The sequence below is a fragment of the Elephas maximus genome, chromosome 2, assembly GCF_024166365.1.
Source record: "Elephas maximus indicus isolate mEleMax1 chromosome 2, mEleMax1 primary haplotype, whole genome shotgun sequence".
Lineage (NCBI taxonomy): Eukaryota > Metazoa > Chordata > Mammalia > Proboscidea > Elephantidae > Elephas > Elephas maximus.
The window spans coordinates 150,174,160-150,199,546 of NC_064820.1; the positions used below are offsets into that span (position 1 = coordinate 150,174,160).

The 25,387-nt window shown below is 41.7% G+C and overlaps 1 protein-coding gene across 1 annotated transcript in view; it reads right to left on the reverse strand.

Annotated features, from left to right (window-relative positions):
- SPOCK1 (SPARC (osteonectin), cwcv and kazal like domains proteoglycan 1) overlaps window positions 1-25,387 on the reverse strand; it is a 621,016-nt gene that overhangs the window by 345,085 nt on the left and 250,544 nt on the right. Inside the window, exon 3 of the mRNA XM_049873709.1 lies at window positions 6,158-6,203. Within this exon, the coding sequence (XP_049729666.1) occupies window positions 6,158-6,203 (46 nt within the window). The remainder of the gene's footprint in view (window positions 1-6,157; window positions 6,204-25,387) is intronic.

Here is a 25,387-nt window from a genome sequence, read left to right on the forward strand (position 1 = left end):
TGAGTAGACCATTGCTACAGCAGAGAACCTGAATGAACTTGTATTCTATCGCTTCGGGGCATCTTCATGAAATCAGAATTTTATCCTAAAGCAATGCATTGGTTATACACACACATTACCTTCCCAATGCCCAAAAGCTGTGAACAACCTCTTTTATTCAGAAAAAGCATTCTGAATAAGCTTCAATTTTCAGTTTCAAAAAGGGGTGGTCAGAAAGCTTTGAAACAACTAGTTAGAATTCGCTTTGTTTCATGTTTGTCCCCTATTCTGTGAATCCCCAAAGCAACTTCTTTTCTTTTTTACAACAGTACTGTGGTTCAATAAATTCTATCTCTCTTTCTCCTCTAGGCCCTTTGGATAACCTTTCCTCATCTGCCCCTTCACTAGAAGAAAAAAGAATCTCTGTGACAGCACCTTTATTATTACATTGAAGGTGATTGTTATCAGCAAAGGTTGGTTGTGTAGCATTGGGGAGTGTGATCCACATATCATAGGCACAGACTAAGACAAGTTGTAGCAAAAAATGTCACCTGCACTAAAATTGACCTATGTCACTTGTCTAAACAATTGACATATTATGGATTTTCCAATTTCCCAGGCCAACCCATTCTCACCCCCTCATATCTTGCTTTTGCCCCTCCTCCTACCATCCCTAGTACTTATACACACACCATGCCTAGTAAGACTTTGGATAGATGTCTTATGATTGACAGCTGGGTATGTCCCACAAGAGAGGTCTTCCCTAGCGTGGTTCCTATTACCCAGTACATTAAACATGGAGCATTTGGTAAATGTTTATGGAATGAATGAATAAACATACGAAGAACTTGAACCTCTTCAGCCCCCATAATGAGGGCCTGGGGTGGGGGGTGGGGGGGCACCACTGCAATGGCTCACCTGGAATAAGACAGGCCAGTGCCCATTTTAGCTTAGAGCATTACAACTCTGCAGGCAACAAAAAGGGAATAAAAAGAGAGATAAAACCTGAGTGGGAATGGAAGAAAGCAACAGGGAGGCTAATAAATAGGAAAAGGAAGAAATGAAAAAGATCAATTACTGAAAAAAAAAAAAAAATTACCAAGCATTTATTTTATGCCAGACACATTAACTCACTTAATCCTCTCAAAACTATTATTAACACCAGGAACTCTGATGGTGCAGTGGTTAAATACTCGGCTGCTAACCAAAAAGTCAGTGGTTTGAACCCACCAGTCACTCTGCAGGAGAAAGATTTGGCAGTATGCTTCAAAAAGATTACGGCCTTAGAAACCTTATGGGGCAGTTCTATTCTGTCTTATAGGATCACTATGAGTCAGAATCGACTCAACGGCAACGGGTTATTATGAACACCAATTTCCAGGTGAGGAAACTCAGAGAGTTGAACAACTTGCCTAAAATCACAGAGCTAGTAATTGGTAGTGTCAAGTTCCAAACTTGGGGACTCTGACCCTAAACCCCAAAAGTCCATATCACACTTACCAACATGCATTTCACAGAATACACTACTTCTTCTGGGCTACCTGATAAGTGTGGAATGAAAAACATATGTGGTCAAAGGCAAATTTGGAAAATGCTAGTTGAATAGGTTTCTTTATTCAAAGATTTCTCGGAGTTCTTAATTTGCTAGGGAGTACTGTGAATCTCCAAGAGAAGAATGAGTATACATGTGACGCAAACATATTTGACCAGGGACTGTTTCCTTGCAGAAGCATCTTGCTGGACCAGTGTTCCTCAGATCTCACTTTCAGAAGCATCAGCTTCAAATCTGCTCAACACCTACTATGTGCTCTCAGGTTTGCTAGGGACTAGTTGAGGGAAAAGGATCCCTGGTGGTACAGTGGTTAAGTGCTCAGCTGCTAATTGAAATGTCAGTGGTTCGAACCTACCAGCTGCTCCATGGGAGAAAGATGTGGCAATCTACTTCCGTGAAGATCCCAGCCTTGGAAACCCTATGGGGCAGTTCTCCTCTGTTCTATAGGGTTGCTATGAGTCAGAATCAAGTCAACAGCAATGGGTTGGAGTTGAGGGAAGGAGTCCCTGGGTGGCAAAAATGTTTAAGTGCTTGATTACTAGTTGAAAGGTCAGTGGTTTGAGCCCATCCAGAGGCACCTCAAAAGACAGGCCTGGTGATGCGTGTCCAAAAAGTCACAACCTTGAAAACCTTATGGATCAGGTTCTGCTCTGCACACATAGGGTCACCATGAGTTGGAATCGACCAGATGGCAACTAACAAGTTGAGGAAAAGGTGCCAAAAAGGGAAAGTGGCAGAGTTAACCTAAAACTCTGGAATCACTCCCAGGCCCCTAGCCTACCACACAGGTCTGTCAAGGCCCTCTTCTTCTCCTGCCTATACAAGAGACAAAGCCCATTTGTCCAACGCCCCATCAAATTGTGCAGCCTGTCCCAGCTCTCTCTGCAGGGTGTCCTTCTCTGTGGACTTTACAAAGGAAAATACACATCTGAATTAATAATTGTTCCTTCAATTCTGAACTCCTGCCTGTCCCCTTTTTGAGGAGATTTTGCATTAAATCATTACACTAAAAGAGGATATACTACTTCACTCAAATCTGATATGATTCTTCTTAGGAAAGCCTGAAGTTGATGACTATCATCCTCCACTGATGGAAGCCTAAATGATTCACTTAATAATACAAGTTAAAGACCTTCTCAGTCCCATCTTGGGAGAGCACCAGGTGAAGCACGTTTCTTCTAACTGCCTTGGAGTAATTACATGAGGATAAATGCTCCATCCATAAAGCCCTATTATTCAAAGTTCAGTGAATATCTTTAAACAGAGAGAGCAATGATAGCTAGGTAACTATTTCTTGAATACTTTAAGTCTCCTAACTATTTACACCAACACCTAAGACAATCAGAAGTCATACGGTGTTTCAGAGGTCAAGCTAGAGAGATGAACTGATAAGACTGACCACCTACGGTAGCCACAGCCCAGGACTCCAAGGCAATGAATCATGTGATAGAGAAGTTACCCAAGAGTCTTATAGGAGGGACACCATTTAGCAGATATTCCTTGGGTTCCTAATGTAAACTGTTGAGTCACCAAATTAAAACTTCTAAACTATTAGCTTCATTATGTCATTCCCTTGCTCAAAAACCTCCTATGGCTCCCCATTGCCAAGAAAACAAAGTTCAGACCTTGTAGGTTCATACGGAACGTCCTTTACAACCTGCCTCAGATTCCACCTTTCTGGCTACATGGGACCAGGATTCCCTATGCGGCCCCTTCCTTTCCCTCCTCTCTGCATTTCAAGCCCACTCTACACCCACCTCCATCACAAAGCCCCTCCCACCTTCATCACCACCCCAACCCATATCTATCATATGAAACTCTGTGATGCTTTTCAACAAGTCCCATTTCTACAAAGTTTTCTCTAACCACAAAACCACCTTAACCGTGTTAGATTTTTTTCCCTCCAGCTTAGAAGGGGAAATGGCATCTGAGACAGACAACTTCCACTGGAGTTCAGCAATTCTCTTTTTTGGAAGATGAAATGCTTCACATCTTCCATGCCTGTGGTTTATATATCACCAAGTAGTGTCAGCACTGATATAGTAACCTCCCATTTTTATTGAGCAGCACACAATGTAATTGATGACATCTGCTGGGGCTGGTATTTTAAGTGAAGGCTATTCTCAGCTCTGCCTGCTCTCCTCATGGCTTTCTATATAAATAGCCAACAGCAGCTACACCTGAGGTAGAAAGCGGGGCTACTTGGCTAAGGTCCTCAGTTATACCCCATAAAGTCATGAGGTTTTCTGGAAGGATTTATCTAAGCAGATGAATTTCTAAGCCTGCAGAGCTAGAAGAAGAGGGAGCAGGGGCAGGGCTCTGCTAGATACGTCTGCCACTATTCCTAGGAGAGAAAAATCCTTGCTTGGAGTTTTCGCTGAGAAGATTTAAATACCATATCCTTCCTGGTGCTTGAAAGCTTCTGTTTTAGCCCCCAAATGAAGGGAAGCCATCATTTAGATTTCCAAGTGGCAAATGATGCCCACCTTCATCTATTACCTTCCCCAATGTGCATTAATAAAAATAAAAATGTCTTCTCATGGTAAAGTTTTTGTATTTATTTGCAAGCCTTGGGGAAGAGTTAATTTGACAGTGATTTAGGCAACATTTGATCTTTATAGGACAAGAACCTACTTCTGGTTCTTGGCTTTAAAAAAAATAAGTTGACTACAACTGTCATTTGAGTTAGCTTCAGAAGCACAAGGCTGGCGCGGCTGCTCGCAGAAGGGCCCATTTATCAGGCACAGATGGGGAACGTGCTGCTCTACATACATGGCTCTTCACAAATGAAGTTATAGCTTTCTAAAGGGAATTTTAAAAAATGTTGATAATTTTTGTTGGAAAATTTCGGAGCTAAATTCCAAATGCTCTCATAATCTTTAATGTGATTTATTACGATGATTCAGTCATTGGTACAATTGTAAAGGAGTGAGGCCCTCAGAGGCTGTTAAATGTGTATAACAGTCCAGATAGATCTTCCAAAGGAAAGCTTTCCCTGACATTCTGCCTCAACACACACACACACATACACGCACATGCACAATCCAACAATCCCCCACCTATACCTTTTATACTTCCCTGCACACACCTGCATCGCAGGCCTTAACATATCCCACTGCAACTGTTGACTCCTCTACCTCCTGTATCCCCACTCTAAGATCCTCCAGGGTAGGCATCACGGCTTTCTAGGAAGGGAAGGAAGGAAGGAAGCAAGGAAGAAGGAAGGAAAGAAATGTACTACTTGAAGACATGTGCTAAATGCATATGTGGAAATTTTAATACCATTTTTTCTTGTGAGAATGCCAGAGTCCAGAGAAAGTGACTCATGGAAGTGACAAAGCAGAAGCAGAAAGGGACACCTTCACCATGTTATATATCATTGTCTTCTTTGATTTCTTTGTATCAAGTTGACCGTTACAATCACATCAAATACTGAAGCTAACGACTAAAGCTAATTCTCAGAAGTGTGAACCCTTTGAGATTGGTAGTTGATATTTCTCACCTGAGTGTCAGCACTAATTGCATAAACTTATTTGAACTAAAATCTACCATAATGTTAGCAGCACGTGGAACAACGGAAACGGAGACGTGATTCATGCCAGAGCCACATTTTGTCTTCAATAACTCAAAGGAGGATGCTGTGAATGATTTACAACAGCCGTCACTCATGACGGCTACATTTGCTGGGTCTACATTTGCTGATGTGAGTGGAAACAGCCCTCTGAGCACAAAAGGTTTAAACCCAAGTGGTTCCAACTCTGAAACAAGCTTCTACTTAAAAGCCATAAAGAAGTTATTTAACAAATGAAATACCATCACCCTATGGCCCTTAGACAGCTTTCAAACTTGGAACCGAAATCACTCCCAGAGATCACATTATAGCCATACAAACAGACAGGCCTATAAAATGAACAATAACATCAGTGAGGAATGTACACCTCCGAACAATCAACTATACAAGACCTAAAGGGCAGCATTTGCCCAAAGGCAAAATTCAGAAGGACAATAGGGGCAGGAAAGCTGGGCAAATGGATACAGGGAACCCAGGGAGGAAGGGGAAACAGTGCTGACACATTCAGGGGTTTGCAACCAACGTTATGTAACAAGCTGTGTGTAAGTTGTTGATTGAGGCACTAATTTGGTCTGTAAACTTTCACCTGAACAACAATAAATTGTTCAAAAAAAAAAAAAGAAACATCGCTGCCCTTGCAAGCCTCCCAGGGTTAACCTTTTTCCAGAAAGAAAGTTTCATTTTTATGGCTCATGTAAATTAAGTAGCTTCTCTGTGCACAGTCTGTTCTATGAATGAACTCATTGGATTCAGTCGCACAGTTCCCCAGGTAAGTCTCATAACCATTTTACAATTTGTCTTTTAACAAAATCAGTCATTGACTGGACTAGACAATTTAACTAAAAATATTTTAAAATCTGTCTCAGATATAACATCGGAAAAATAACCACCTTGAAAGAATAATTTCTGTCACCCCAGTTAGTTCAGTCCCCACTGTCAATCAAATCAGACAGCTAGCTGGCCTTTACAGAAAGATTAACTCAGCATGCTAAGGAAGGGCAAGTCAGACCAGCATTTTCTGTGGAACATAGAGCAGAGAATAGTGCATTCTTTACCTTGGTCAAATGGCTTGTTGGGATTCCAGTTTCTGAAATAATCATCCTATATAAGGAAAAAAATAGAAAACAAAGATTAGATTTCAGGAAGCTTCTTATATAACTACATAAAGCTACCTTTCTCCCCACCTCCCAAAGCACAAATGAAAACACTAACAGCTTAGAAATCATTCCCAAAACAGGCATTCATCTGCAATTAAAAATATCAATTTACTTTTCAATTTCTTGTCTTTCAAACTGTTTATATTAAACACTCGGAACAGTAAGAACATTTCAGCCCAATATGGAGACAGCATTGCTTTTTCTTGGTTTGACATATAAGCCAAGACAACCTCTAAGAGCAGGGTGTATTTGCTATCATTTATACTGCAGGTGATGCCTTGCTGCTCTCACTTATGATTAAGCCTCTGTGTTTGCAACAGCTGATAATTCAACTGTCAACATTTCTTTCACATGGAGACATGTAACGAGTGGTGCACAGTTCCAGTTTTCCAAACTCACAAGACCTAAAAACAAAGAGCCATTCAACTGTTAGAATTAATCTTGTTCCAGGTATGTAAAGATTAAAAGAATAACGAAAATAAAACAAAGGCTAGCCAATCTGGTCTATTCATAACCATGTCTTTCTTGCAGGCAGCTTACATCAATTTATGCTCTAAGGCTAGACACCTCATTGCTTTGAAATTGCAAGGGTCTAGGTCACTCACTTCTTCATAAGTATATTAAAAAAAAACAAAACCCACATATATTGCCTTCCAGTCAATTCCAACTCACAGTGATTCTACAGGACAGAATAGAACTGCCCTGTAGGGTCGCTATGAGTTGGAATCGACTTGATGGCAGTGGATTGGGTTATAGGGTTTCCAAGGAGCTGCTGGTGAATTGAAACTGCCGACCTTTTGGTTAGCAGTCAAGCTCTTAATGACTACATCACTGGGACTCTAATAGCTATATCACTTCTTTTTAACGGCCCTTTCCAGAAGCCCTGGTGGCTCAGTGGTTAAGAGCTACAGCTGCTAACCAAAAAGGTTGGCAGTTTGAATCCACCAGGTGCTCCCTGGAAACACTATGGGGAAGTTCTACTGTGTCCTATTAAGGTTGCCAAGAGTTGAAATCGACTTGATGGCAATGATTTTTTTTTTTAATGACCCTTTCCTTCCAAAAGACCACTGCCCCCTCTCTTCATCCTCCCTCTCAATGCCCATCAACCCCCACTGTCCCCTGACACATCCACTGTGCCAGCAAAACTGAACACAGTTTGCAAGGTGAAGAGGCATCACCTGTGCACATCATCCCCAGTACCATCTTTAGGGCACTTGCTCTTTTTCAGTTGATTTCCTCATGAATACACCCAAATTTATTTTCTGTATGTGTTTTTGGCAGGTACTTTACATGCTGCAGACAGTTTCAGAGAGCTGTCCAAAATGAGGCCTCAATTTCTCTTCTGGAGAAGTTAATTTACATCAAAGTACACAGTTTGTTTAAATTATTGTCCATGATGCCTCCTGCTGCATTTTATCTGACTTACCTCCCATGAATTTTATCAGTTTCTGTGTCGTTCAATTACCTGCCTTTATTAGATCCTTGTTGAGTCCACCTAAGCCCTTAAATAGATTTTAGAAAACTGGGTTTAGAGTAAAGTCAGAACATATTGCATCTTGGGCAGTGATTCCATTTTCCAGAGCATGAATAAACATGAACAGGTTCTTCTGGATCCTGGGGCCTCAATATTAAATTATTTTTAACCCCAAGGAATTAGCTTGGTTTGCTCTGACTCCAATTTTATGGTATAACTGGCCTTCTCACCCATCTGGTTAAGAAGTCCTTGAGGTCTACACCATGAAATATCATGAAGACAGTTTAAAATAATCCCTCTGTGTCATGAATTGAATTATGTCCCCCCCAAAATGTGTGTATTACTTTGGCTGCGCCATGATTCCCAGTATTGTGTGGTTGTCCTCCAGTTTATGATTGTAATTTTACATTAAAGAGGATGGGGGGGGATTGTCACATCCCTCATTCAATGTAAAGGGAGTTTTCTTGAGGTATGGCCTGCACCACCTTTTATCTTACAAAAAATAAAAGGAAAGGGAAGCGAGCAGAGAGTGGGGGACATCATACCACCAAGAAAGCAGTGCTGGGAGCAGAGAGCACCTTTGGACCTGGGGTCCCTGTGCAGAGAAGCTCCTAGTCTGGGGGAACACTGATAAGAAGGCAAACAGAGAGAGAAAGCCTTCTTGTGGAGCTGATGTCCTGAATTTGGACTTCTACCCTACTAGACTGTGAGAAAATAAATTTCTCTTCATTAAAGCCATCCACTTGTGGTATTTCTGTTAGAGCAGCAATAGATGACTAAGACACTCTGCAATATCTCCTTCCATTTATTATTTTAAACACATTCCTAATCTTTTGGAACCCTATTTTCAGAAACTCCGCCACTCATGTTAAATAATCTAAGTTAAGGCTGGATGGTAGGTGGGAAATTTAGCACCTGATTTCTCGCTCTTATGACCAACGTGCTCTTAGCCCTAGACAATCATGTTATCAACAGATTTTAATGTTCACAAAAGCAAGAGTAGAGATAACCCAAGATGAACTCATTCTCACCATTGGAGGAAAAAATAACAAAATGTTCATCCTTCTAACTGTGGTTCATCAATGCCCTCTTCACAGGCAGAGGATGGCATCCTGTCCAACGGCAATTTGGGATCTTGTGAAATGTTTTCTATTTGAATATGCTGTTCTAATACATGGAAGCCCTTGGAAGCTTAGGATATGTGTCCAACAGAGAAGGGCTGGAGCCAAAGACAAGTTCCTTTAATTTCACATGTCACATTCTCTTTGATGTCAAAGAAAGGTTTGAGCAAGTCTCAAGAACTGAATATTCTCTAATGATTTCAACATACTTTATAACCTGGATGGAATCAGAAGTGTTCTTCTAGACCTTGCCACTTTTCCAGGTTAACTATAATTGCCATTTTTACATATTTCTTGGGGAAAATCATAGTTCTAAATATAAAGCCACTAAAAGCAGATGTCTACATTCAACTATTTAAAACGCATGCAAATGCATTAATACTGCCTAACTGCTGCCAAAATGTGAAAGTACACCTTGAGCGAAAACTCATTATGCAAAATGAGTCCTTCAGATAGCCCTTTACCCAGCAAGGCCAAGCAGGGGAGGAAAATGATTCTCTGCATCTGACTGCCTTTGCCCTGCCATAAGAAAGTGGATTGCCAAAGCAGAAACCAATGAGCCAGGAGCTGAAAAACCTTGGCAATAACTGCTTTTGCTACAGCCGAAAGAGAAAACTCCGTATCACAGGAGCCAAAGGTCATGAACATGCATGAAAGTGTTCTAGGCACCAGAGCCCACTTGGGGGATGGTCAATGAGCACAGGGTGGGGGCTGTGGTCTCTTGCAGGCATTGCTCAGTGAAGGTCAGAGAATGAGATGCTGGAGCACATGTGACCCACTCGCCACACTGCCCTCGCCAGGTCTGAGAAGCCTGCACACAAGGTGAGTCCAAGCAGGCCGGGGCTGTATGGATTAACTCACCCTGCAGTCTGGCAGAATTGCTAGAGAAGCAAACATTCAATCCCATGTAGAAAGAGCCAAAGATAAAGGAGTGCCTCTTCTAGAGCTTCACCTCCTGAGAATTTGCTCATCCTTGAGTCCCACATAGCAATCTGGATGCTCAAAGGACATCAGGACAGCTATCTGTGGTCCTGAACCAATGCTCCACCAACACCAGGGCCAGTCATGTTTTTCAGAGCCTAAGGTCCTGGTGGTACCAGCCCATCTTTTCTTTTATTTCCTATCTAAATAAAAAATACAGTGTATATTTTACATTGTCTTAAAACAAACAGACCCATGGCTTCCAGTGCTCCTGACAGTTCTATCAGTTTTCTAACAGTTACAATTCCCACCCCCGGAGTACTATGTCTTTCCCACACCACGTTAATGCTGCATTATGTGAATGTGTGTTGTCAGTGTGTGTAATGGGTTGAATTGTGTCCCCCACCAAAATATCTGTCAACTTGGCTAGGTCATGATTCCCAGAATTGTATGACTGTCTACCATTTTATCATCTGATGTGATTTCCCTATGTATTGTAAATCCTATCACTATGATATAATAAGATGGACTAGCGGCAGGTATATTGATGAGATCTATGATATTAGATAATGTCTTAACCCAATCTCTTTTGAGATATAAATGAGAGAAGCAAGCAGAGAGACATGGGGACCTCATAACACCAAGAAAACAGTGCTGGGAGAAGAGCGTGTCCTTTGGACCTGAGGTTCCTACTCTGAGATGCTCCCAGATCAAGAGAAGACTGACGACAAGGACCTTCCTCCAGAGCAGACAAGACAGAAAGCCTTCTCCCAGAGCTGGCACCCTAAATTTGGACTTCTGGCCTACTGGACTGTGAGAGAATGAGTTTCTCTTTGTTAAAGCAGCACTAGATGACTAAGACAATGTGTGCCCTCAGAGTCTGGCCAGATCCCAGAAAAGTGAAGGGCTTTCAGAGCCCTGATCTCTGACCTTTCTTCTGGCCCAATAAAGTTGTGGCCTTTTAAAATTCAGAATGTGACGAAAGGCAAAGTGGATATGTCAGATCAAACTTGCCAGATGAGGCGTATCTGTCTGAGTTTGCCTCTTGACTGGTAGTTTTATCATCTAGTGATAAAGCTTTTTTAAAAAGACAGACTTGTAAGGACCACTGCAACACTTAACTTTCAAAACATAAACCTAAATAAAAAGATACTTATCTAAATATGGCCATTTATTAAATTCAGTAGCTCCCACTAAAGCATTATAAAGGCTAAAGAATGAAGGACAGTAGTGTTACTATACATGTATATTTTATAGACCACACTGCACAGTATAATTAAGTCAGGACTCAACTGGACAGGGCAGACAATGGATTCGAGGAAGCCTATACCATTTTATAAGTGAAAATTATCCAACTCATTTTAGTGACTCTTCAAATCTGCAAGAACCTATATATTTAAACAAGCTGTAGACTTGGACACATTGGCTCATGTCCAAAGTCCTGAAGTATTCCAGAAACATCAGAAAATATCATGAAAAGTCAGTATAAAGATAATAGTAAGAAATCAACAAATCATTACATGCCTAGCACAAAGGAAGAAGGGGGTGGTGCTGGTGGTAGGGTAAAACATGTGTCCATCATAAATTGAGTAGAGAAAGTTTTACTCAACAGGTACCTGAAGAATCAGAGATCAGAAGCAATCATGGCCCCAATTATTTTTTGCCCTACACAGCTGATCAACATAGATAAAACCGTATTTCTTCCCTTATTTCACTAAGTAAATAATTCACTAACCCGGTACTGGATCCTGTGAAATTGGTGGTACCCAGTGGCCTGTGGAAAGGATTTTGACTCTGGGTTTTCAACTACTATAGAGATATTCTATTCTTTAAAGCATTCATAGGAAAGGAAATCTATTTTAAAATATCTATATATTAGCCAAAGAACATTCTTCTCTACACTGCACCCTCCAATGAAACCCTCAAGTCTGCCTAACACAAAATGATACAAAAATATTGCTGCTATAATTTGGATGATTACGTTTCTTCATCATGGATAATCATAACCAATTGGGAAGTCTATGGTTCCAGCCCATTTTGAATGCGAACCTGAATTTTTCTTCTCCTGTACCACAGCCCCAAAATGGCTGATACAATTTAGCTCAAATATTCCCCAGGGTCTTGCCTTTTGAGAGGTATATATTTTAGTTCCAAAGGCTGTCACAGAAGACTCTGAGGAAGAAATGGGATGGCAGAACCAAAAGCAAATCACTTTTGAAACCCAACTATTTTGTTCCCAATGATGAACATGATGATGTAACTTATTATATACCTTAAAGCTTCAGATGCTACAGATCAAAGACATTTAGCTCACATAGAACTGATAATTTCTCCCTCATACATATTTTAGCTAAGCTGTTTGAACTCGGCAGTTTCATCTCAGGATTACCGGAGATAATACAAATTACCAGCCTATAAAATAGATGGGGGTCTCATCTGTCTTGTCCAGGAGTGAGCAATGGAGGCATGAACAGAAGGAAGCAAGGTAAAGCAAGGGTCGTCCCCAGGCCAACTCCAGATCAACACAAAAGGAGAAACCCTGCCCTGTAAGGTCAGGTGAACTCAAGCTGGGCTTGTAAATGCTCCATCCTGGACTGAGGCAGGCCCCACTTTACCAAACCCAAAACCCTTTAGAAAGAGATCAGTTAAGGAACTATAACCAAACTTCTCTCAAAGGAATTCAGTGCAAACTAGTTTGGATAGTTTTCAAGCTACTTGACTGGGGAGAAATGGGAAGGGTGGCTGGTTGTGGGTGGATGGGTGTGAGGAAGGTCTCTGAGATGATAATAGAAGTCACTAGAAAAGTGAGATTTCCAGGATATGTTATAGAAGGGCATCAACTGTATAATGTGACACTTGCCTGTAATTTTAATTTATGTTCAGTGGAAATCCCTTCTAACCTAGCTGATATAAGGTACAAAACACTTTCATTTATTGGGAAAGGAGCTAGCTTCCCATACAACTACCTCTAAGGTGTTTCCATTTATATCTCTGGGCAAACAATGTGCTGTCTCTTCCCAGCTAGGCTTGCCCCTTCCTATCCTTGGTGAAAAACCCCAATGAGAATCCTTCTGAATGAATTGGCCCAACCAATTGGCCCCAGCATGAGCAGTGACTTGAGGTCTCTCATCCATCTCTCTGTAGACACCTTTCATGAGAGCCTTGCACAACAGGGACTGGGAGCTATGTGCATTAATATGTTTCTATGTGCACATATCACCCACACACACCTGGGTCTAGGTTACTCAGAGCAGGAGGGGGTCTTACTCACCTGCATATTCTCCAAGGCACCACTCAACAGCACATAATAAATCCTTGCCAAATTGTATCAAATATAAGTTGTTGCAGCTTTATTAACATCCCTGTATCCCTGTGAAATTCTCATGACTGTCAAAGCGGGTGTGTGTGTGTGTGTGTGTGTTTGAACTACAGGTGGGTGTCTGTTTATACACACACTCTAAATCACTTTCATCCTGAACAGAACGATTTTTTGATAAATTGGCCTGACATTTGGTTTAAAGTCCTACAGGCCTTAGACAAAATGATTTAGAAAATAACAATGTCAGTTGCTCTGCTCTTTCAATAAATAACCCACCAGTAAAACACAGATAATAACTGGCAATCATACTTGTACTGTAACTAATGAGGAAAGATAAAGCAGCAAATGGACTGTTTATATGCATTTGATAAATTGCATCCCCTGGATATACCAATGAAAAATAAATATGTGCTGTGCTGGTTCACTGAACTAAAACAAATATTTACCACTGAGATTCAGGATTTAGAATGAAATTTACATTTTATTTGGCAACTATTTTGATGCTATGTCTACATACAGTTGAAAAATCAAAAACCTACCTCAACTTCCTGAGTACGAAAGCATTATAAATGAGAAAAAAAAAAAAATGACATCAAACAACAGGAAGGAATGTAAACATTTTCGATAATCGCATCAAATTTTCAAATCATCAAACATTAGAAAGGTCACAGACAAATAATTTCTCTTAAATCACCTACCACCCTCCCTTTGAAAAGGTCCCACCATTCACTAAGTTCATGGGAAAGGACATCAGGTTACTGGAAGGAATAACCAAGGTGGGGAGAAATCTGAGCGTGTTCTAGTGAGCCATGCCATTACTGCAGAACAGCTAGTAAAACCATAGTCAAATCTAAATTCTTAGTCATGGTTACTTTCTACAAGAATTTCAGATGAAAACTGCTTGTGACATCACTCCGAAGCGCTAAATTCAATAAAAATTCCAAAACAACATCAAAGACCAAGAGTGACAGACTTTCTACATTTCTTCAAAGAAATTCTTTTGCTTTGCAGTTCCCAAATAGCTTTAGGAAACCTACATGGTCTTGGGAAATATGTAAAACAAATAGGACTGTTATGGTCCCTTCAGCTGATTAAAGGATTATAACACCGCTTTTAACTCCATCCAGGTTATAAGGTATGCTGAACTCATTAGGGAATATTCAGTTGTTAAGATCTGCTCAAACCTTTCTTAACATCATTACTTTTTGTTTGTCTTTGTCAGTTTGTCTGGGCTGGAGTAAAGGAAGATGACCCACTGACTTGGCCTTTCCCAATAGAGAATCTGAGTCTGAGGTTCCTTCCCCAAAATACTCTCTGCATTTGGGTTTTTCTTCTGGGGACGTGAATGGGTATACAATGCTCCATTTGTACTCTGACCAAGACAAGTGGGTCTCTCCAGACTCAAAGCCACCCATACTCTTGACTCATTAGCAAAATTATCAAATTGTATTAACTAACTAGGAAGAGCTTCGGAATGTCCAGAAAGGAAAAAAGAAACCAGTGCCATGGAGTTGAAGGCAGAGCAGAGAGTATAAACAGGGTAGGCTTTGAACCAGATGTGGGTTCCACTCCTGGCTGTAGTGCTCACCAGCTGTGTGGCCCTGTATACTCCACTCAGCTTCTCTAGTTGCAGTTTCTTTAACCATAAAACAAAATCTCTGCCACCTACCTTGAAGGACAGTCATAACTACTTGCAATGATGAAGCAAAGTGGCTGGTATATTATCTGGCACATTGTATTACTCAATAAATAATAGATACACACTTTCATGTTCATCTCCAGAGGTTTATAACACTGGTATGTCCCAGGAACACTGAGGTAAACATTAGGCTTTGTGGAATAATGATATGTCAAAAATTTCAATAATGTGACTTCTTCCACATTTGAATCTTATCAATAAGCCCCAAGTGAAGAGAGACCAATAGCAACTAGGAAAACTGAAAAAAAAAACCAAACCCAGTGCCATCGAGTCGAGTCGACTCATAGCAACCCTACAGGACAGGGTAGAACTGCCCCACAGAGTTTCCAAGGAGCGCCTGGCGGATTTGAACTGCCGACCCTTTGGTCAGCAGCTGTAGCACTTAACCACTATGCCACCAGTGTTTCCCTAAGAAAACTAGCTATGAAATATTTTAAATGCATCTAATTTTAATAGTTTCCAGGGGAAAAAGTTCAATGAAATTTGAAAACTTGAATTACAGACATGTCTCTTCTTTAAAGGCTAGATTTGCATTTTCTAAGACTCAGTCGCTCCGTCTATTAGAAGAAGATGATACATACACCATGCAGTTGTTTATATATTAAGGGAAGTGTTTTGAACCATTGTAAGCTATCACATATCATATAAATACAAACAAATTAATGGAAGTTTCAATTACAATTAACCATATCCTGATAAGGAGACTGGATCTGCTCTGAATGTCTGTGTAACCATCAATTTACATGCAGAAAACAGATGATGGAATCCTGAAAGGATCCATCTCATTGGCACGTCAAACAAGAAAGCCCCTTACCATCTTGTAGCTTGCAGCATGTAAACCTGTACTTCACAGTAAGTACAAATTATACTGACTTCAGACCCAGCCTTGCCCAGGTATTTTGAATTCCAAATTAATTAGGTCCCGCCATCTATCTGAGAATGGCAACACCCCCACCCCCAATAGCTGGCAGGCCTCCATAAGCATCCAGATGCTACCTTTTTTAGAGTGAAAAATACCAACTAATAGCTGTTACCTTGCCCCTTCTCCATACCCATCATCCATGGGAGGTGTCAACCACAGGGACTGGCTAAGGCAGTGGTTCTGGGTATTAGCTTCACCTGCATGGTTTTACAAACAGTGATGTCTGGCCTCACCCTAGAGATGCTGATTTATGGTCTGAAGTGTGGCCTCAGAAATGGGATATTTTAAAGATCCCCAGGTGACTCAAACGTGCAGTTCCCAATGGGCTTAAGAAAGCCACACACTAACTTAGTTAGAGACTGAGAGGTAGCCAGGTGCCTGACAGGGATAGCAAACCATGTGCAGCCTACCAGAAGCCTTCTCCCCCAGCTTCTGGAGCTCTCCAGAGTTGTTTCCTTTTCCACCCTCACAAGGTCTGCCCTCCAGGTATCCCCACCTCACTGCACCGTACCTCTGTCCACCTAGCTGCCCAGGCAAGACCCACGCCAAAGGCTGGATTCCTACTTCTGCCTTCCCTTTGTCATTCAAGCAGTGACCAAGTCCTCTCCATACTCACTCCTGGATCTCTCTCCCACCAACACATTTCTCTGCCCCCACACAGCCTCTACTTCAGCTCAGAACTCCACAGTATCTCCTTGGATCACTGCCACATGCCCTAACCAGCCTCCCCGCCTCCATCTACCATTGCCCAGGTCATTCTTTACACTGCTCCAACAGTGACCCTTCCATGTTTTGTTTCAGCTGTAAATGAACTACTTTTCAGTCCTGGAACACTCCACACCCTCTTCCACCTCCAAACCTTTGCATATGTTTCTCTTCTGCCTGAAACACTCATCCTCACCCTTCTTTGGCTAACATTTTACTCCTCTATAAAATCCCAGTTTTGATATTGCTTCTTGTGGGAAGACTTCCCTACTCTCTAATTTATCTACATCTAAGATGCCTCTGCTGGGAGACCTACAGCCACCTGTGCTGCCCCCGACTTAACCGCCAATGCTGCAGTGGCCTGGGTACTCATGCTCCTCAACTACCTAGGCAGCAGTCCACAGGCCAGGGTCTGGGGATCTTTACCACTGAACCACCACTGCCTAGCACAATGCCTATTTTCACCAGGTACTTGGCAAACATCTACGGGATGAATAAAAAGGACAATTCAACTCTGCTGGGTATTATGCCAATATCTTGGGTTGTGACTCCCCAACTTCTTCCTCCTTTGACTCAAAACTGCAGGCTTTTTTACTTGGCAAACATCTACGGGATGAATAAAAAGGACAATTCAACTCTGCTGGGTATTATGCCAATATCTTGGGTTGTGACTCCCCAACTTCTTCCTCCTTTGACTCAAAACTGCAGGCTCTATGACCTATAGGTTTCTGATGGAAGTGAAACAGGTGGCTCCCTTATAGTAGCTTCAACTTGGGCAGTAACTGGAATCTGAGGCCCAGTGGGGAAGTCATTAGAAAGTCTTGGAATGCTCAGCCAAGCTGTGTAGAAGGAGGGCAGGTGGCTCCCTGCCTGACATCATACCCACATCTACTGATGCCCTGAGTCACTGCTAGAGACAAACAGTCTTTATGACTTGGGTCACCACAACTGAGCTGAAACATGATGCAAAATTTAGGATTTTCACTGAGTCGAAGTTCAAATGAGGGAAAGTAATAGTAATATTAATAGTAATCATTACAGCAATAATAGCAGGTACCATTTATTGAGTGGTTAAAATGTGCTTGGCACTGTGTCCAGCTCTGACAACGTTCTATTTCATTTAATCCTTACAATCACTCTGTAAGATAGGTAAAATCAGTCTATTATAGTTGGGGAAACTGAAGATTAGAGAGATAATATTACTATACGAGTCCACGTGTCTAGTGAGAAACATAGCCAGGATTCAAACTCAGATTTACCCGACTTCAAAGATCATGCTCTAACTGCTACACCACATTGCCTTAGTGGCATCATGTAAAGGGAGGTGCAGTGAGGTATGCGAAGACTGGAGACCCTGGTGAGAGGACACAGGGCTGGCTGAGTGCAGAGATGGAATATGTCAGCAGGAGATATCAAGGGATGTGAGATGAGCACACACATCAGAGGACTCCCAAGAGGCTCTCCCTACCATTGCCCTGACCCTTAGTGTATGTGAAGCCTCAGCTTGCCCACCTATGAGATGACTGGACAGCAAGTTCATTTCCATCTGTCATGCATCTGGTCCCAGGAAAGCAGCCAGCACACACTGGCTTCCTGATCCACCCCTAGCCCAGGCCCACCCTCACCAAGATGGCTGCCTGAGCAGAATCATGGTCTTCAGGCTTGCTGACAGCAGCCTGCCCAGGCAGATCCCCACAGTGGTGTTTTGGGACAGGCCAGCAGGAGAAGCAAGAGGAAGCCTCTGCCTTGGTGAGCTCTGGACTGAACATTCACACCTGTCTGCCACTGGCACTCCCTGGGGCCCAGTTCTTAGTGGATCAGCCAACTCCAACATCAAAGCACTGTATGGAAGATGTGGTTTTGGCACCAGTTATCTCTCTGGAAACCTACAGGCACAGACTTTGCATGAAATTTTCATTAGCTGCACAGCTAGGGCTGCTAGAGTTCCCCCCAGCCCTGCCATTCGTCCTCTTCTATTCAAAGGAACACCTGGGAAAGGTAGCAATAAAGACTCCCTTCACTGTGTCCCTAAAAGTGTCCTAGCAGCCACTGTGTCAGCCCTCCTGTACGTCCTGAGGCTTCAGCCCTTGGACCACCTACATAGCAAATGCTTCTCATCAAAGACCCAGAAATAAACCTCTTCAAGGTCTTTTATCCACTTCAATCCAATGGTATCAGTCAGAATTTGAGAGTTCTCATTTGAAATTTACATTTCTGGAATGACATTTTCCCCATGGTAAGAGGTAACCAGAGCAGCCAAGCCTACCAAAAATGAACCCACACTCCCAAGCCACAATTTACCTCTATAATCACCAACAAGGCTTCCATGGAGAAGGTGGGCATCCCCTCCTCAAGGGACAGTCATTGCTAAAACCAGGGCTCATCATGTGGGTAGAACAATCCTCTAATATTGATTGAAGACTCTCCACAGGACCCAAAATTCCAAAGGTGTTGTTCAGCCCGATGAAAACTGGATCATGGAGACTTCAGCTACCTTTTCGTCACCCAGCAAGCACTCACCAACTCTGAGATTGATGCAACACAGTCTCCCACCCTCAGCACTGCTAAATGAGATGATAGAGATCCAGGAAACTTAAAAAGAAGACCACAGGGAACTTCAGCCAGGCTCTGCACTTGGAAACTTGCTCACCTGGCCCCTTGGACAGATAGATAATGCACTTACATCACATGGATAAGATGGAGAACACACAGAACCTACAAGAGAACTGTCTTCACACCCAGAGCAACATGTGGGTGTGTGACTGTGTCTCCAGTAGTAATTCTGCCCCCATAGTCACAGGATCCATGCACTAGTTCAGTCCATGAACATACAGCTGTCCTATTCCCCCTCCAGGGGCATTTCTATGATCTGGCTACATGCACTGAGGGCCTAGGTCACCCAAAGAGACAGATTAAGGTTAAGTCTAGAAAGTAAGGCTGAGGCCAGAGGGTATAGAACCTCAATGTCTAATGAGACATCCAGATTTAATCCTATAGACACTGGGAAGCCATTGGAGGGCTTAATTGGGGGTGATCCCATCAAACTGGTATTTTCTGAAGCATGCTCTGCTCTCTACATGTGGAACAGATTAGAGAGGCCCAACTAGACCAGGAAGAGGGACCTACCAGTCTATTTCTGAAAAAATTAGCCAGTGAAAACCTTATGAATGGCAGCAGAACATTGTCTGATACGGTGCCCGAAGATGAGCCCCTCAGGTTGGAAGGGACTGAAAATACGACTGGGGAAGAGCTGCCTCCTCAAAGTAGAGTTGACCTTAATGGCAAAGATGGGGTAAAGCTTTCAGGACCTTCGTTTGCAGATGTGGCATGACTCAAAATGAGAAGGAACAGCTGCAAACATCCATTAATAATCGGAACATGGAATGTACGAAGCATGAATCCCGGAAAACTGGAAATTGTCAAAAATGAAATGGAACACAAATATTGATATCCTAAGCATTTAGTGAGCTGAAACGGACTGGTATTGGCCATTTTAAATAGGACTATCATATGGTCTACTATGCCAGGAATGACAACTTGAAAAGGAATGGCATTGCATTCATCACATCATCAAAAAGAACATTTCAAGATCTATCCTGAAGTACAATGCTGTCAGTGATAGGATAATATCCATATGCCCACAAGAAAAAAACAGCTAATACAACAATTTATTCAAATTTATGCACCAACCACAAAGTCCAAAGATGAAGAAATGGAAGATTTTTACCAAATTCTGCAACCTTAGATTGATCAAACATGCAATCAAGATGAATTGATAATTACTGGTGATTGGAATGCGAAAGTTGGAAACAAAAGAGAAGGAACAGTAGTTGGAAAATATGGCCTTGGTGAAAGAAACAAGGCTGAAGATCACATGACAGAACTTTGCAAGATCAATGACTTCTTCATTGCAAACACCTTTTTCAACAACATAAATGGTAACTATACACATGGACCTCACCAGATAGAATATACAGGAATCAAACTAATATACCTGTAGGAAGAGACAATGGAAAAGCTCAGTATCATCAGTCAGAACAAGGCCAGGGGCTGACAGCAGAACAGACCATCGATTGCTCATGTGCAAGTTCAAGCTGAAGCTGAAGAAAATTAACACAAGTCCAACAGAGCCAAAGTATATCCCACCTGAATTTAGGGACAGTCTCAAGAATGGATTTGACAGGCAAAACGCTGATGACCAAAGACCAGATGAGTTGTGGAATGACATCAATGACATCATACGTGAAGAAAGCAAGAGGTCGTTAAAAACACAAGAAAGAAAGAAAACACCAAAATGGATGTCAGAAAAGACTCTGAAACTTGCACTTGAATGTGCAATAACTAATGCAAATGGAAGAAATGATGAAGTAAAAGGGCTGAACAGGAGATTTCAAAGGGCAGCTTGAGATTATAATGAAATGTGCAAAGACCTGGAGTTAGAAAACCAAAAGGGAAGAACATGTTTGGCTTTTCTCAAGCTAAAAAAAACTGAAGAAAAAATTCAAGCCTCAAGTTGCACTATTGAAGGATTCTATGTAGAATATATCAAACAATGCAGAAAGCATCAGAAGAAGATGGAAGAAATACACAGTCACTGTACCAAAAAGAACTGGTCGACATTCAGTCATTTCAGGAGGTAGCATATGATCAAGAACCAATGGTACTGAAGGAAGAAGTTCAAGTTTCACTGAAGGCATCAGCGAAAACAAGTCTCTAGGAATTGACAGAATACTAATTGAGATGTTTCAACAAACGGATGCAGTGCTGGAAGTGCTCACTCATCCATGCCAAGAAATCTGGAAGACAGCTACCTGGCCAACCGAATGGAAGAGATCCATACTTGTGCCCATTACAAAGAAAGGTGACCAACAGGATGCAAAAATTATCAAACAATATCATTAATATCACGCACAAGTAAAATTTTGCCAAAGATAATTCAAAAATGGTTGCAGCAGTACATTGACAAGGAAATGCCAGAAATTCAAGCCAGATTCAGAAGAGAATGTGGAACCAGGGATATCATTGCTGATGTCAGATGGATCTTGGCTGAAAGCAGAGAATACCATAAAGATGTTTACCTGTGTTTTATTAACTATGCAAAGGCATTCCACTGTGTGGATCATAACATATTATGGGTAGCATTGCAAAGAATGGGAATTCCAGAACACTTAATTGTGCTCATGAGGAACCTGTACACAGATCAAGAGGCAGTCATTCGAATGGAACAAGGGCATACTGTATGGTTTAAAATCAGGAAAGGTGTGCATCAGGGCTGTATCCTCTCACCATACTTATTCAATCTGTATGCTGAGCAAATAATCCAAGAAGCTGGCCTATATGAAGAACATCGCATCAGGATTGGAAGAAGGCTCATTAACAACCTGTGATATGCTGATGACACAACCTTGCTTACTGAAAGTGAAGAGGACTTGAAGCCCTTACTGATGAAGATCAAAGGCTTCAGCCTTCAGTATGGATTACACCTCAGCATAAAGAAAACAAAAATTTTCATAACTGGACTAATAAGCAACATCATGATAAATGGAGAAAAGATCGAAGTTGTCAAGGATTTCATTTTACTTGGATCCACAATCGACACTCATGGAAGCAGCAGTCAAGAAATCAAAAGACACACTGCATTGGGCAAATCTGCTACAAAAGATCTCTTTAAAGTGTTAAAACGCAAGGATGTCACTTTAAGGACTAAGGTGCCCCTGACCCAAACCATGGTGTTTTCGATCGCCTCATGTGCACGCGAAAGCTGGACAATGAATAAGGAAGACCTAAGAAGAACTGACACCTTTGAATTATGGTGTTGGCAAAGAATATTGATTATACCATGGCCTGCCAGAAGAACAAACGAATCTGTCCTGGAAGAAGTATAGCCAGAATGTTCCTTAGAAGCAAGGATGGTGAGACTTCATCTCATGTACTCTGGACATGTTATCAAGAGGGACCCCAGTCCCTGGAAAAGGACATCATGCTTAGTAAAGCAGAGGGTCAGCAGAAAACAGGTAGACACTCAAAGATATGGATGACACAGTGGTTGCAACAATGGGCTCAGGAGCATAGCAACAATTGTGTGGATGGCTCAGGACCAGGTAGTATTTCTTTCTGTTGTATATGGGGTCACTGAGAGTCAGAACCAAAGGGACAGCACCTAAGAACAACAACAATAACTAGAATCATGTACAACAGTGACTAAGTTCACTGTATATGTGCACAATCATCACTTATGGAGTTTTTGCTATATGACTGCCTTTGTGCTAAGCCAGAAAACAGAGACAATACCTAGCACTTACGATCATGAAGCCCACAGCCTGGCTAAGAGATTGTTGGCTAGGAGAGAGGGCGCCTGAAATGTAAGGGGATGACTCATAATACTACCCAGTAGGTGTGGTCATAAAGTAGCTACAGGAACACAGGGGAGGAAGCCACCAACTATTTCAGGGAACCAGGGCAAACTCTACTGAGGAAGTAGCACTCAAGCTGGATGTTGAAGGAAAAGGAGTTTTCCAGGTAAGGACCATACAGTAAGCTCCGAGAGGGCACCACATGCAGCAGAACCAGCATGTGCAAGAGCATGGAATCTTTGCTGCAACAGTTCTCAGTTCAGGCAAAAGGTGACGAAACCTGAGCCCAGGTTCAGCAACAGTGAAGAGATGACAGGAGACGTTTGCCAACTTTGCTCAGTGTCTCCCAAATCTATCACCTGCATTCTTAGTCTGCACTTTTCTCTGGTACTAGGAAGTACTGTAGCTACATTGGCTGGTTTGGGGGGATAATGCATATAAAAATAATTACAATCAATCTGCTTTAACTGGAAAAGCTGAGCCGTGACACTGTGTCTGGAAGAAACATATTGACCTGTGGTATGCCACCCCAGGGACAAGAGTGAGATCATACCTCCCAACCCCATCAGTAAGGGTCCCCACGCCTCCTGCTAGGAACATGTGTTAGTCATTATGAAACACAACTGGAGCCAGCTAGTGTTTGCCTACTCCCTCCCTCCTAAAGAGACAGTTTGCCAGCTTGTCACACCTTCCCTTTATTAAATAATTAAACATTTTCTCCCTCTTGAGGTGAGTTCCCTGAGAACAAGGGCCAGGCCATGTGACCACTCTATGGAAACCAAGACCCTGGAGGTTCCCCCGGCCCCAAGTCAGTGATAACAATTAATGGCTTCTTGCTCTCAAGCAGCCTTTGAAAGTTCCCACTCTTGTTTGCAACAACCATGGCTCCCTAGTTCCTATGTTTTAAAATGATGACCCTCCAGGGTAAAATTATCAGGTTAGAGCATTTATATGGCAACGAAATATGTATCAATAAGGACAATATTTATTTCTTGTAGAGGAGTGCTCAGCCATGTATACCTTTATTTTTATGCTCTCTTTTCATCTATTATTTGGGAAATAACAGAAATGTTGATAATGCAAGTCCCTTCTAGTCCTAAAATTCTATGATTCTAAGTATGGCAAATAATAAATCAAATATGCCTGAAAGCTCTGTGTAAATAAACAAGAAAAATTTTCACAGAGTCTGCAAGGACTAGACAATACTGGAAAAATCCAAGGTAGACTAAAGCTATCGCTGCTTTTGCTTTTTTATTTTTGCTTCTGAATTTTTTTTAATATGAACACAAAGAGTAATTATGCCCTAGGTCTTTAAAATCTCTTTCCTGTTTAATAACTTACAAACATTTTAAAAAAGATTCCAGTTCGGCTTTTCACATGATATCCAGATCTACTGAGACATAATCACTTGAAAAGACTTTCAAGACCAAATCCTTTAGCCAAGTTATCTACATCTGGAAGTTGGAGTCTCCTGGTGGAAAGTTGTTTAAGAGGACATGGGAAGAAAACAGAAAACCAAGAAAAAAGACGACAAAAGATGTAACGGCGACTACTTCATCCACACCATAACCACACCCTCCCTGTGCCCAGAGCCTACCTCCTCACAGGAGCTTTAAAAAAAAAAAAAAAAACCTGTTGCCATCCAGTCGATTTCAACTCATAGAGACCTTACAGGACAGAGTAGAACTGCCCCATATGGTTTCCAAAGAGTGGCTGATGGATTCGAACTGCTGACCTTTTGGTTAGCAGCCATAGCTCTTAACTACTGCACCACCAGGGCCCCTCCCAGGAGCCACATTCACTAATAAGCTCAAAGCAGGGACATGTTACACTGGCCCAGTGCTGGTTCCTATTTATTAAAACTGGTCTTCTCTTTTAGTCAGTCATGTGGTCACATTTTCTAGATATCTCAATGGAAATCATGCCCATGACCCACTGTAAGAAGAAAAGAATACAGAAAAGAACTAGAAAAAAATCAAAATGGTAACAATGGTTATCATTGGTTTGGGGGAATACAAGGATTTTCTTCTGGCTTCTACTTTTCAAATTATTTTTAATTTTTAAAAAAAAACAACATGAATTACTTTATAAAGGGACTATTTTATACATATATTTGTGATTTATATTCATTCATTCACTTGTTCATTCATTCATTTAAACTCTGTGAGATAGTTAAAATGAGAGAGAGGCAAAATCATTTTTACATGAACCCACACAGCACTAAAACATGCAGCATAAACTCCATGTACACCCATAGCTTAGACTCTGAGAAATGTACTTATATACCAGACATGGGAATGAAGAATGAAGAGCTTCTTGAGCCATGACCTAGGAAAATGTCTAGGAACGCTTTCAGGCAGCTAAAGAAAACCACAAACCATTATAACTAGCCTGTTTCCAAAGTGCCAAATAGTGTCACCCATTCATTTCCTCCTTTATTCGTGGCATTTCTGCCACCCTGTTAAGGAATGAAACATCTGAAATAATGGGGAGGTGACCCTCAGCTCTTCCACCAGTGCCCCACCCAGAGCCCCTGCTAGAGCACACAAGAGAGGGGCCCAGAGCTCACAGTAGAAACCATCCATTTACCCATGAAGTGGTGACAGCTCCTGCC